Source organism: Morone saxatilis, unplaced genomic scaffold (genome assembly GCF_004916995.1).
Source record: "Morone saxatilis isolate NCDOM2014 unplaced genomic scaffold, NCSU_SB_2.0 Contig24, whole genome shotgun sequence".
In the NCBI taxonomy this organism is placed as follows: domain Eukaryota; kingdom Metazoa; phylum Chordata; class Actinopteri; family Moronidae; genus Morone; species Morone saxatilis.
In genome coordinates, this window is record NW_023339807.1 from 10966229 (window position 1) to 10978321 (window position 12093).

The 12093-nt window shown below is 37.8% G+C and overlaps 2 protein-coding genes across 2 annotated transcripts in view; both read left to right on the top strand.

Annotated features, from left to right (window-relative positions):
• LOC118336318 (F-actin-uncapping protein LRRC16A-like) overlaps window positions 1-3787 on the top strand; it is a 71253-nt gene extending 67466 nt beyond the window's left edge. The window contains exon 38 of the mRNA XM_035672933.1: window positions 504-3787. Within this exon, the coding sequence (XP_035528826.1) occupies window positions 504-682 (179 nt within the window). The 3' untranslated portion in view covers window positions 683-3787. The remainder of the gene's footprint in view (window positions 1-503) is intronic.
• Window positions 3788-3961: 174 nt separating this feature from the next.
• LOC118335384 (secretagogin-like) overlaps window positions 3962-12093 on the top strand; it is a 10579-nt gene continuing 2447 nt past the window's right edge. The window contains exons 1-9 of the mRNA XM_035671632.1: window positions 3962-4143; window positions 4597-4667; window positions 6313-6405; window positions 9059-9148; window positions 9903-9959; window positions 10389-10466; window positions 11229-11284; window positions 11553-11598; window positions 11703-11762. Coding sequence (XP_035527525.1) covers window positions 4074-4143; window positions 4597-4667; window positions 6313-6405; window positions 9059-9148; window positions 9903-9959; window positions 10389-10466; window positions 11229-11284; window positions 11553-11598; window positions 11703-11762 — 621 coding nt within the window. The 5' untranslated portion in view covers window positions 3962-4073. The remainder of the gene's footprint in view (window positions 4144-4596; window positions 4668-6312; window positions 6406-9058; window positions 9149-9902; window positions 9960-10388; window positions 10467-11228; window positions 11285-11552; window positions 11599-11702; window positions 11763-12093) is intronic.

Here is a 12093-nt window from a genome sequence, read left to right on the forward strand (position 1 = left end):
ATACCTATTGTTTCTATATATTTGCCTTCCTGCTGCGGTTTTAACCATGTCATCCTTTGCACATTTGCTGAGCCTTTTCATCAGCAGGCTCTACTGTGTATATGTACACACACAGCTGGTAACAAGAGGTAGTTGGTTGCATGTGTCTTGTTATTGGTTATTCACCCTTGTGGGGTTGCTCTTTTGATCCTTAATGCTGTGATTTTCCTAGAAATGCAAAGATAAAGTAGAACTGAGGTGCTTCAAATAACTTCCTGTTTTAGTTTATTTATTCCAACATAGGCTGGTATTGGAAGATGAGCAGCCAACTGTAGCAGCATAGTAAATAAAAGCTACATGTGCAAATAAATAATCCATTGTTTCCTCTGTTTCATTTTACTCCTTGCACCTTTTGTTTCCTCCCCTTTCTATTCTGTCTCCTCTCTTCCCCTCGCTCTAAGCATTGTCAATACTTACTGTCATTGTTAATCTTCTCTCTCTCTCCGTCTCTCTTTCGTTTTCAGTGAGGGCGGGGTCTGTGTCAGACTCTGTTCAGCGACCCGGCCCTCTTCGCACCAACTCTGAGGATCATGGCTCCTTCAAGACCAAGGACCAGTCTCCAAAACTGGATAAGGACAAGGCAGGGGGCAAGAAGGCATCAGACTCTGGGGAGGAGGCAGACAAAGACTTTATTTTAATATGAGTCAGACAAACATTTATCAGCCTCACATGTTTTCCTTTAGAAAAGCAACTAAGGGGGAATCTAATCAATATATTTTCGTTTATATGAGATTGTACCTGCAGGTCCTGTTTGACCGCAAAGTACAAATCATGTTTGGTTTGCAGGAAGACCTGCTGTAGTATCAGGTAATACACAGTCTCAAATTTAATTTAATTTGGATGTCTATGATGAAATTATTGATATTAACACTTGGGGGAAATATCCTCATTCAATGTTTCAGTCAAATCACGTCACCTAGTGAACCAAACTGTCTCCTAAGAGCTTCCGTTTCACAATTTTTTTGGTTTGTTCCTGCTCTCTGCTGTCAGGCGAGGTTCTTATGTCTCTAAAGAATAAAGTTTTTAGGATTTAAGGAAATTCAGTGAATATTGAAATCTGAATTTAAGTATACATTTGTAAACTGCAAAAAAAAGAGATGCAATGCTTTCAGGAAACAGCAGATTTTTTGTTCAAAAGACAGAGAGACTGTGAAACTATGAGTGTAGATCTATTATGTCTTTCTTTAACTAATAATCCAACGTCTTGTTGCTATTTGTTGCAGTAGCTTGTTTCCCAGGGACCAAACACGTGTAACAATAATACCAGGATCACTGTACTGTACTTGAACTCAAACATACGACCAGACCAGGACCCAATGGCATTTTGTTCCTTCAATATATTTGTATAGATTTTTCTATATGCTATTTTCAGTACATGCAAGTAACTTTCCTCCGGACTTCAGAGGTGACTGAATCCATTATGCAATTGTTGCAGTTCAAATCTTTTTTCTTTTTTTTCCCCAGGAAAATACAGGTTCAGCTGAGAATCTCAGCCCACCATTAATCACAAATACACATTTGATGTAGTAACAGTGAAACTACCAGTCAGCCAGAGGAAACTAAGTGGACTCTTCTCAGAGTGGCTAAAGGGTAGCTATTGCAATATCAAACACTCCAACTGGACTCAAGTTTGTCTCTGTGTGAGAGAGTTGGAGTAACCATATGAAGTGTGTCTTTAAGAGGGCTGTGGTACACTTTAACTTAACTGATAACCAATCAATAAGGCTTCAGCACTGTTAACTAACACTGTTCTCTGTGTTTATACACTATGGAAAAAAATTATATCATTAATGCGCTGTTTATGGGGGAAAGGAGTATATGTCTGTCATTAAAGTGCAGTACAGAGTGTGATTATAACCATAGTCTCATATTTCTATTTGGTCAAAAAATGTAAATCAAACACTTAATTTCTAGCTTGGTATTCCAGTGTTTGACACAGTCATACACACTCTGAATTGCTCTTAAAGGCAAATGGATCTTCATATACAACATACTTAAGTATAATATTCCCCAGGTGTAATAAAAACAAATAACTTACTCAAAAAGAAACTGCTTGAAGGTAACACAGGAGAAAATGTCATTTGCTTCCCATTTCAGTAGACAATAACCCCATCAGTCCGACACTGAGGGAACTCCAGCCTTCAAACACTCAGCCTCTCCTACAGACTTGACCTTCAGGGCTTTCAAACTCAGTTCACTTTCACTTCATTCTGTCCAAAACGAGACATTTCTTTGATATTCGACCTATATGGAGTTGGCAATCATAATGCTTTTGTAAAATAATTGAGAATGCGGTGCCTAAAGTGAAAGTGAACTGAGGGTAGCTGTATTTGGACCACATGGACCTCTAGGCTATTCTGTATGCAGCATTTTCAGGACCTGAATGCTACACAACAACAACAACACAGGTCTCAGGCCGATTCCTCTTATCGTTGTCTTTCAAGAGCAAGAAATGCCCTTTTCATACTGCTACACAGTCAGCAAACAGATCTTGTGTTCGAAATCATTAATCTTCATTATACAATGACAATTACATCCCATAAGCACCTGTATGTGAGAGTTGTGTGCTCAACTGTGTTCCAAAGTTAATTTTAAAAGTGCACTAGACCTTGGTCTTTATACGCAGTGTGAAAAGGGCAGAACTTGTATTTTACTGTGCTAGAGTGTAATTCAAGTCAGGGCCAAAGGTCTTACTGGTGCACCTTTTCCTATGGTGTCTATTGATGTCTTTTTGTAGGATCATCAAGATTTAGATTCTTTGTCACTAATCATGTCTTGGAAATAACACTGTTTCCTCTGTATATAGTTAATCTATTTCTGATGTCAAAAACTGCTTTGATTCACAGTCTCCGTCCCAAAACGCAAACAAACAAAAAAACAGTACCTTTCAATATGTTTAAAGCAAACACGTGGCTGTGTGCTGTATTCTGGAGACATTTTTAGCCATTTTCCTGACGCAAGCAAATCATAAAGACACCCTCTTCTTTCACTCTCCTGCGTGGGATTTCAGAAGCAGCTGGCTGTGTTTATCTCATGATTTCCTGTTCAATTCTGCAAAATGAGCATCCACTTCATTTCTGTTGGTGCACGTAGTGGAGAAAGTGAAAATAACCAGTAGCATTGAGTCTAGACTCCTGAGTCTGTGTGTGTGACTGCATGATGTGGCTGTGAGTTGTACTGTATGTATATATGTGCTTTCATACATGTAGGAGTGTGTGTGTGTGTGTGTGTGTGTGTGTATATATGTATGTGTAATATACGCACATGTAATATACACACTGTGATATATTCACACGCCTATGTGAACACAGCAAATCCTATATCGTTTTGGTACTAAGTACACTACTATACTAGGGGTTTGCTTGTAACTTATTTGAAATAAAAACGCAAACAGTCGCCGGTGATGTCTTGATCCTTTTGTTGTTTTTCCTCTCACATGTACATTGTGTTCATAAATGTAGAAATTAATTCTTTGTATGTATTAATTTGTTATTACATGTAAGCAATTTAATGTTTTTATCATGATTCAAGAAAAAAAAAAGAAATGATGCAAAACAATGACTGTTTTCCTTGAGCTGGAAAAAAAATTCATGAATACAAATGACATGATTACTCATTATCAGTCTTGATACATGATTTGTTCCATTTTGTCATGGATCAATATGTTTCACTAAGTCATTCTGCTGGTGTTGGACATTTCTTCATGCAAATATTAATATTGATTAAAATAATTTTACAGGCTTCAAAATCTGTATTGACCCTTTTTTGTAACTTTTGTTAAATATCTGCTTTGTAGTGTAACAACACAGCCACCAGATGGCAAATAGAGTGCTACAGTATGCTCTCTCTCTCTCTCTCTCTCTCTCTCTCTATCTCACTATCAAGCACACACACACACACACACAAAGGAGGTGTGGTTTTTACAAAGCATATGTCAACCAAGCAGGCAACTGAACAGTGCAACACAGTTTGTCACCTCAGTTCTAACATTTTTGTGTTAAAGTTTACAGCTTACTTTGCTTTTCTTCATTAAAATGGACAGTGCTTTTGATAACCTGGATGCAGCTGGGTTCCTGGAAATCTGGCAACACTTCGATGCAGATGGTGAGGACAGTTAATATATGTAAAACAGATGGTACAGTACTTTATCATTTATCTTCTGCTTTTACAAGACATTAGAGAGAGAATGCAATCCGGATTTGTGGTGATAACTATAGTCCTATAGTAATTTAAGGTCTTATGTTAATTATTCTTGTCATTACAAAATAACTTGTTGTTGACTGTGTCTGAAAATGGCAAAGTCCTATATAAATCTAAAGAGGCTTGATACAGAAGGAAAGCAAAGAGGTAGCAAAAATACTTTATCAGTAACAATTATTATTTTTATTATTATTTAATTATTTGTAGATTTGGAGCTTTGACCTGTGTAGAGTAGTAACTTAGTAACTTCATTGTAAAATCTCACTCAGTATTTGAATTTTGAGGGAAAATTCAAACTTGACTCACTGGATTTACAACCTAAGGACTTGTAAGACTTTTTTTTTTTTTTTTTTACAGATAATGGCTACATTGAGGGCAAAGAGCTTGATGAATTTTTCCGTCACATGATGAAGAGACTGGGTCCAGAGGTAAGTCAACTTTGTTTGGATTAATTAATGCACAAAGCCACAGATTGTCAATATCAGATTGAAGTGATGTTGCAAACACATACAATACTGTGTCTACTTTGTCAATGTATTATTTCCTTTCATTTCTTTTATGTTATTTATTCTGTTTTTCCTGTTCTACAAGTACAAGCAACTATTTATTATGTTTAGGTTAATAACTTCATGTAGGATGCTATTTTTCAAAATTAAATCTTGAATCTGCCTCTAAGAGGTACATTTGGCTTTGGACATAGACTTTGCAGCACTTGTGATGTCTGCTGTGTGGGCAGCTGAACCTCTATGAAGTTATCTGGATGGGTGGGGTGGCTGTAACAATGTTAGACACAATTAAAGCGCTCTGGTCACTGTCAAAGGAAGATCCCTTACTTTTCAGGGAGCCCTCTCCTAGACCAGTTATAATGGAAAGCCAAATATTATTGCAACAATTAGTTCATCTTCCAGTGTGTGCTTGTGTGTGTGATTGAACTCCCTTGGATACTAATGGGGTACTACAATAAACAGACCACTAACCATATGTCACTGTCCCTCTGATGTTTGCTTTCCATCATTATTGCCCCCAGGATAAGTACTGTTTCATGTATTTCTCTTGAGCTACAAAAACACAGTGCAGTCCTTATATTATATTCAGCTGTTGTTGGGTGACATTAACCATGTGGTCCTTTTATCTCCTTTAGTGCAACATATCCAGTAATCATGCAGAATATTCTAACATAAACTAAAAATAAATTTTTTTTAATCAATTGCTCAAATGCAACTTAGTGAATTTTCATGTGATAGTGAAGTTTAATATACCAGTGAAACCTACAGTATACATGAGTTTGTGATGCAGTGAGTGTACATCGTGTCAATACTGTAAAAAAACAACTTCTGCTTAGCAACAGGAGATTGCCGGGGCCAAACACGAGTGTCTGACAGAGAGGTGATGGTGAAGATAAATGCTTGTCTTTCTGTAATGAGAAAGGCTGTGGCACCTTGAAGTCTGCAGCCTGTGTGCTCTGCATGAAACAATGATTCAGACTTCAGCACCACAGATCAACAGGTTTCTATAGCTACAATACAGCGATGGAGGGGTTGCGAAGAGACGGAGGCGGAAGAACAGCTGCTCAATATATTTTAAAATAACTTCTAACAACTGTTTCTTTAAGCATTAGCCTGGACTGTGGTTGAGAAAAGACACTGGTCTATACATGAAAAGAAAATGTGATTCCCTTAGATAAGCATGCATCATATTTTCCTTATCAGAAATCAGGTCAGGTAGGCCAGAGACATGTAGAGTGAGTTTTACAAAAAGTTAGCCTGGGGTTGAGAAAGCAGACCTTGAGGAAAAAAACAAAATCAGAGATCAGAGTATCCATGGTGACATTTCTTAAAATAACTGTGACTCAACCAGTACAGTATTTCTCTTTCAATATCAACATTTTCAAATATACCTGTACCTTGATTTAAAAGCATCAAGTTGTGTTTTTTTAATTGCAATTTTCTGTATATACCATAACATTTTGCCCTATCATGATATCTGTGTCCAATTTAATACGCATAATGCATTTCTAATGGTGGCTTTGGTGTGAGAAAACCAATTTAATTTGAATCTATTGCATCTCAACAGGAAAAAGTGACTGAAGAGAGAGTCCAGAGACTGAAGAAAAGGTTTATGTCAGCCTATGATGCCACTGCTGATGGGAAACTACAGATTCAGGAGGTACAACATAATTTCTGTCTAAAATCGCTCCCTCATTCACTTGATCATTGTTTCAGAACAGAAAATGTGGGACACCGCTTCTTTTCTCCCTCTACATGTATGGTTTTGTCTGCATGTGTGTTTTGAAAAATTGTATTCACTTCAATACACTCATCTCCTAACCTGCCATTCATTTAAAATTTAGCTTTGTTCTATGGAGCACTTCTCTTTTATATTTGTTGTTCCACAGTGGCATCGCACTACACGTCACCTCCCCCACAACACGACCTCTCTCTCTTTCTCTGTCACTATCTGCACACTGAAAACCTTCTCACTCTAAAGTCCTCTTTATTCTAGATCTTCTTGCTCTCCACCCTCCCCTCCTTCTCATCTATTCCTCTCACCCCTCTCTCTTTATCTACTACCCCTCCCTCTTCATCTTTTAATTATCTCATGTATCCATGACAATCATGACACAGCTTGTAATACATTCAAGCAGAATGGAAACTAATTTCCGGGACTGCTGAGGGTCGCGCTGCTAAGCCATCCCGTAGTGAAGAGTCAGCCAGAGGAGAGCGACACTCAAACCATTTACCTTAATTGAAAATAATTCTAAATGGGAGAGAACCTAATAATCCTTTTGGACCGTCAAGTAGGACTCTCAAAAATCCAAAAGAAATCTATTGTAATTAATGAAGGCTGATTTACAAATGGCTTTCTGATTGAGTCAGTTCATTTAATTAAATCAAACTTGACTGACAAATTAACAGGCTGCAGCCGTTTCCCAGAAATTTAAAACCATAATTTTGATGACATTGCTTTCTCAGTGTCCATTATTGATGCAAGTCTTGACACAGCAGCAGTGCTTCATCAGAACAATCAGTGCAAAAAAACATGTGCCTCCCCATTACCCATTCAGTAGGTCAACACCTTAATGCACCCACAGACCCCAAATGCTTTAGCTTTTACTCATAAAACTGAAAAAAGATCAATACATCTCTGCCCTAAGTGGCCATCAGACACTGATTTATGGTGGCTGATGCAGGAACAGTGTGATCAAACCTCTTTGTACAGCTGCTTCTTTTGAAGCTACACACCCTGCTGATTAGAGATACACTCATCAGACTTTTATATCCAATACCAGTTCCACTATATTTTCCTAATTTAAATGCTGTATATCTCACTGTGTGTAACTAATTCAGATCATTTGTATGTACTGTATGTTTTAATGTGTGTAGCTGATAACAAACACACTCATTCTAAATGACAATTACAAAGAAACCGTACATGCAATATATACAGTTCTATATTAAGTGTAGGTTGGTATCTTGCCAATACCTGAATTAATTTAATGAAGACAGTATCGAACCAGGTACCAATTTAGTTAATTGGATTGGTGCATCTCTTCTGCCAGCAGTAGGAATTTAGGCTCAAGTAGTAAACATACTGTTTGTAATGTCATTTCTGAATCGGCTCTATGAGCGGCATTAGGAAGGAAGTTAGCGCCCTATCAGAAAGCCACAGTATCCTGTGAAATGAGAGGGCTGCATATTGTTACCCAACTAGCTCAGTATCACATGACTGGTCTGTTGGTCTGTAAGTGTTCACTTACTGTCAGTAAAAAACTTACAAACTCAATATTATTAGTGCAAGGTAAGCAACTGTGCAGCATGCCATATATTTATTGTACTTGTGGCATATTAAACAGTAATGATTCTGAAACCTGGGAAACATTCTCTCATTAAGCCTTTTACAACACAGGAGTCCTGGATCTGGCAGGGACTCTGTTTTACTCAAGGACACTTCAGTGGGTGGATGCCTAATGAAATGAGGTCATGTCGCCATATTTTAACTACCATCCAGAGACACCTATACAGTTACACTCTGCTGGCCAGCAACTGCCACCTGTTCTATATGTATGATACACTTAAAACTAAACAAATACACAAGTATCTCTCCACCACTGGTGTTACAAATTTGCAGATAAACAATCAACAGATAATTATATAATTTATTAGCCCAACTTTTTTTATTACTTTAACTGAGGCGAGAGGCAAGACCTTTGTGTGCGCTGATCTGCATTTCTTTAGTGAACGTCTAACTCTTCTGGAGTTGGCATCACTGTTGGTGCATTGCGCTTTTTCTGACTGTGAGATGTTCTTCTGCTTTGTGATCAAAATGGCTGCAGTATCATCTTGTATTTTAATCAGATTGATGATGGGGACCAGTTTAATCTGCTAATGGAGGGCTGATACTATTAAAAAAGGACAGAGAAGAGAAGAGTAACATGAACTGGAGAGGAGCCAAGAAGAGCTGGCGTATATCATAAGACATAAATTCTCACTTGTCACACTCTTTGTGTCCATGCATGTAGTTTCAGTTTGCAGAGGTTCTGAGATATCTGCAGCGGCCACCTTAATACAATACATTTTAAACACTCCACTGCAAAGACTTTCCGTACAGTGTCCCAACTTATCAGGGTGCTCCATAAACCTCACTGTCAATTATTTCATTGGATCCATTTCTGTAGAAAACAGATCTAATAACAACTGATCCCTGATCTGATCAAGACTGCGAGACCAGACCATAAACTTGATGGCAACTGTTTCTCTCCAAGAATAAAATGGACAATGTCTTATCTAATCACTGCTCTCTGCTCTGACATGTTTTCCAGCTGGCCAATATGATCCTCCCTGAAGATGAGAACTTCCTGTTAGTCTTCCGCAGAGAAGCTCCTCTGGACAACAGTGTGGACTTCATAAAGGTGAGGTCACAGACAACAAACATTATCATGAGAGGCGACAAGACTACATTAGACAAGACACATCCACCAATAATTAAAACTGTTGGGAATATGTCAACTACAGTGTTTCAATGAAAGGTTATAAGAACAGTAAATGTATATAGTAGCATTAAAACCACAAAAACTACAGAAATATCCTGGTGGGCCTGTGGTCTAAGATATGAAGTGAGTGCAACATTCATGGTTTGACTAATAACACTGTGGTATGTTACTGCTTATCCCCTGGTGTATATTTTATATTGGTAACACTGATTGTATGGTTGGGACTCAAAAAAGGCACATATGAGTTCAGACAACAAGTAAACAACCAGAGTACCAGGTCATTACATTTCAGCTGTAGGGCAATAGTTCAGCGATTCTGAGTCTATAACGTTAACAAGGAACTGGATAAGAAAATAAAAAGGCAAGTAAGATGCAACACATTAACATTTTCCTGCCCAGTTGGTAAAACCAGATCAACCAGCAACTGGCCAACAAAGTAGAAGGGAATGACGGTGACTTGAAGTAACACATGCAAAATATGAGGAAGTCTTCCAAAAACCCCATAACTCTGATCATATCTTAATTATAAGTTGGTTTATATTTATTATATCCATCAATTTATAATATTAGCTATGATGACTTTTTTTGGTGTCATATTAAGTTAGCTGTGTCTATTAACTGCTGTCTACTGCATGTAAGCATTTGCCAATTTGCCCTTTCCTGCCCACTGTAGATATGGAGGAAGTACGATGTTGACTGCAGTGGCTACATATCAGCTCAGGAGCTCAAGGTAAGGTTGTCAACACAAACAAAATGCACTTCCCCCTCACACAGGAGAACCAATTACACATCTCTTATGTTCAAGGAGCAGCATTCAGCGGTGGCATTGGCAGAGAATGACTGTAACCCTCAGCCACTATTTCCTGTTCTGTCACACACTAAAATGATTGCCCTTTTTCAGCTTCAGCTCCTCACTAGATGTTTTTCTTAGAACAGAGATGCTTGGTAGATAAAATAAATACCAGTGGGATGAAAAATCTGAATTTTATTGTTATATCCACTTCTTTTGGAATCTGCTCTTCCTCACACTGACATAATGCAATGTGCACTAATTCTCTTTTACATTTTAATAGACTCTGTTAAAGTGTGTAAAATTGTTATTACCCAGTGGATTTGATTGTTTTGTTGTCTGATTATGTAATGAATGTTTATCTCTTAGGCCTTCCTGAAAGACTTGTTCCAACAGCATCACAAGGAAGTGTCATCTGACAAGCTGGAGGAGTACACAGACGCAATGGTAGTAATACACTCTCAAACACACACAAACACACACTGCATAGTAAAACCGGGTATGCACATGATCATGCAAGTATCTGTAGTGTATGCGTGTCTGTACAAATGCTACTTCGACTTTGTCTAGCTTTAAAAACAGTTAGAGGTGGTGTTTTAACTCAGGTGTGTTTAGTCAGCTGTTGTGGCGATCTGACTTAAAATCAGTCCATGTTTATGCCAAACCTTTTCGCCTTTAAACTCTGCAGCTGGATTCACTCTACTATGTGCTCTGTTGGTTAAATGGTTAAATCTTCATTTTTCATTTTTTAGATAATTTGCAAGCGCTAGTTAGGATATTTTACATAAATTGGAATAAAAAAGCATGTGTGCAACAGCTGTACATTTTGCATTATAAGACTGAAAAGATTTAAGTAGCTGCAATAAACTATTCTGACAAACTGCCAACTGCTATTGTTCTTAAGAAGAAAACCAACAGTTGTTCAGAGGGTGATACGATTTTCTTGAGATTGTGTTTGATGCTGCAGCTGTCACAAGACAGAGTGACTAAATGAATTGACCGTTGAGTTACTTCTTTGGAAACCCCGAGTCTGACATAGCCTGTTCCTACTAGTTTATAGATTTCAGTTTGTAAGAGATTGGTTCACGCTCAAAGTCAGATCGAATGATGAGTTGGCTCAGGTGGTATAAGGAAACAACAGACGGAGAGATTCCCAGTGGCTGAAGTTATTTTCATGCTTCTCACTTCATCTTTTTCTTTTTCTTGCAGATGAAAATCTTTGATAAAAACAAGGACGGCTGTTTGGATTTGAACGACTTGGCCAGGTACTTTTCAAAGAACAGGACAATACAAGTCACAACTCATCTTTATGTGTCTGTTTTCAGATGGTTGGAGAGTCATAAAAGAGAATTTAATCAAAAGAAATGTACATAAAAAACATGGAAATACATTCAGCGCCTCATTCATTCAAAGCGTTAAAGTGTATCTTAAATTTCCCACAAGAGAAAGAAAGGAGCAATTTCACCACAAGGAATTGTTTTCTCTTTTATGATATGAATACTCGTTGAATATGTGTATTTTATTCTCAATTAGGATCTTGGCTTTAGATGAGAACTTCCTGCTCCAGTTCCAAATGGATGTAAGTATATTATTTGTTTTGTTCTTTAACATTTGACTGACTGAGTCAGTCATCTAATTTCTCTTCATGTTCTTGATTTTTAACTTTGCTCTTCTTTTTCCAAGGCCTGCAGTAAAGAGGAGAGAAAGAGAGACTTTGACAAGATCTTTGCCCATTATGACGTTGTAAGTACAATAATGTACCGGGGGTGGGGGGGGGCACAATTGATGACTGCTATTTCATAATCTTATCATATCAGTTTGTAGTATGATCAGCCCATTTACATTTCTATTCTAGAGTCTGTTGCCCTTCTGCACGTTGTTGTGTTTTTTCAGTAATTTGGGTGGTAAAAGCAGCATGTCATTTAACACAGCAGGCTTCTGACCAAAAAGTTGCAGGTTTGAATCATCAGCTAGCCCTGTAGCAAATTTTATGTTGCCAACAATTGCACTCAACATTTTCCTTTTGAGGGACCCATGGTCAAAGCAGCCCCTAGTGCCAAAAAAGCTACCCAGT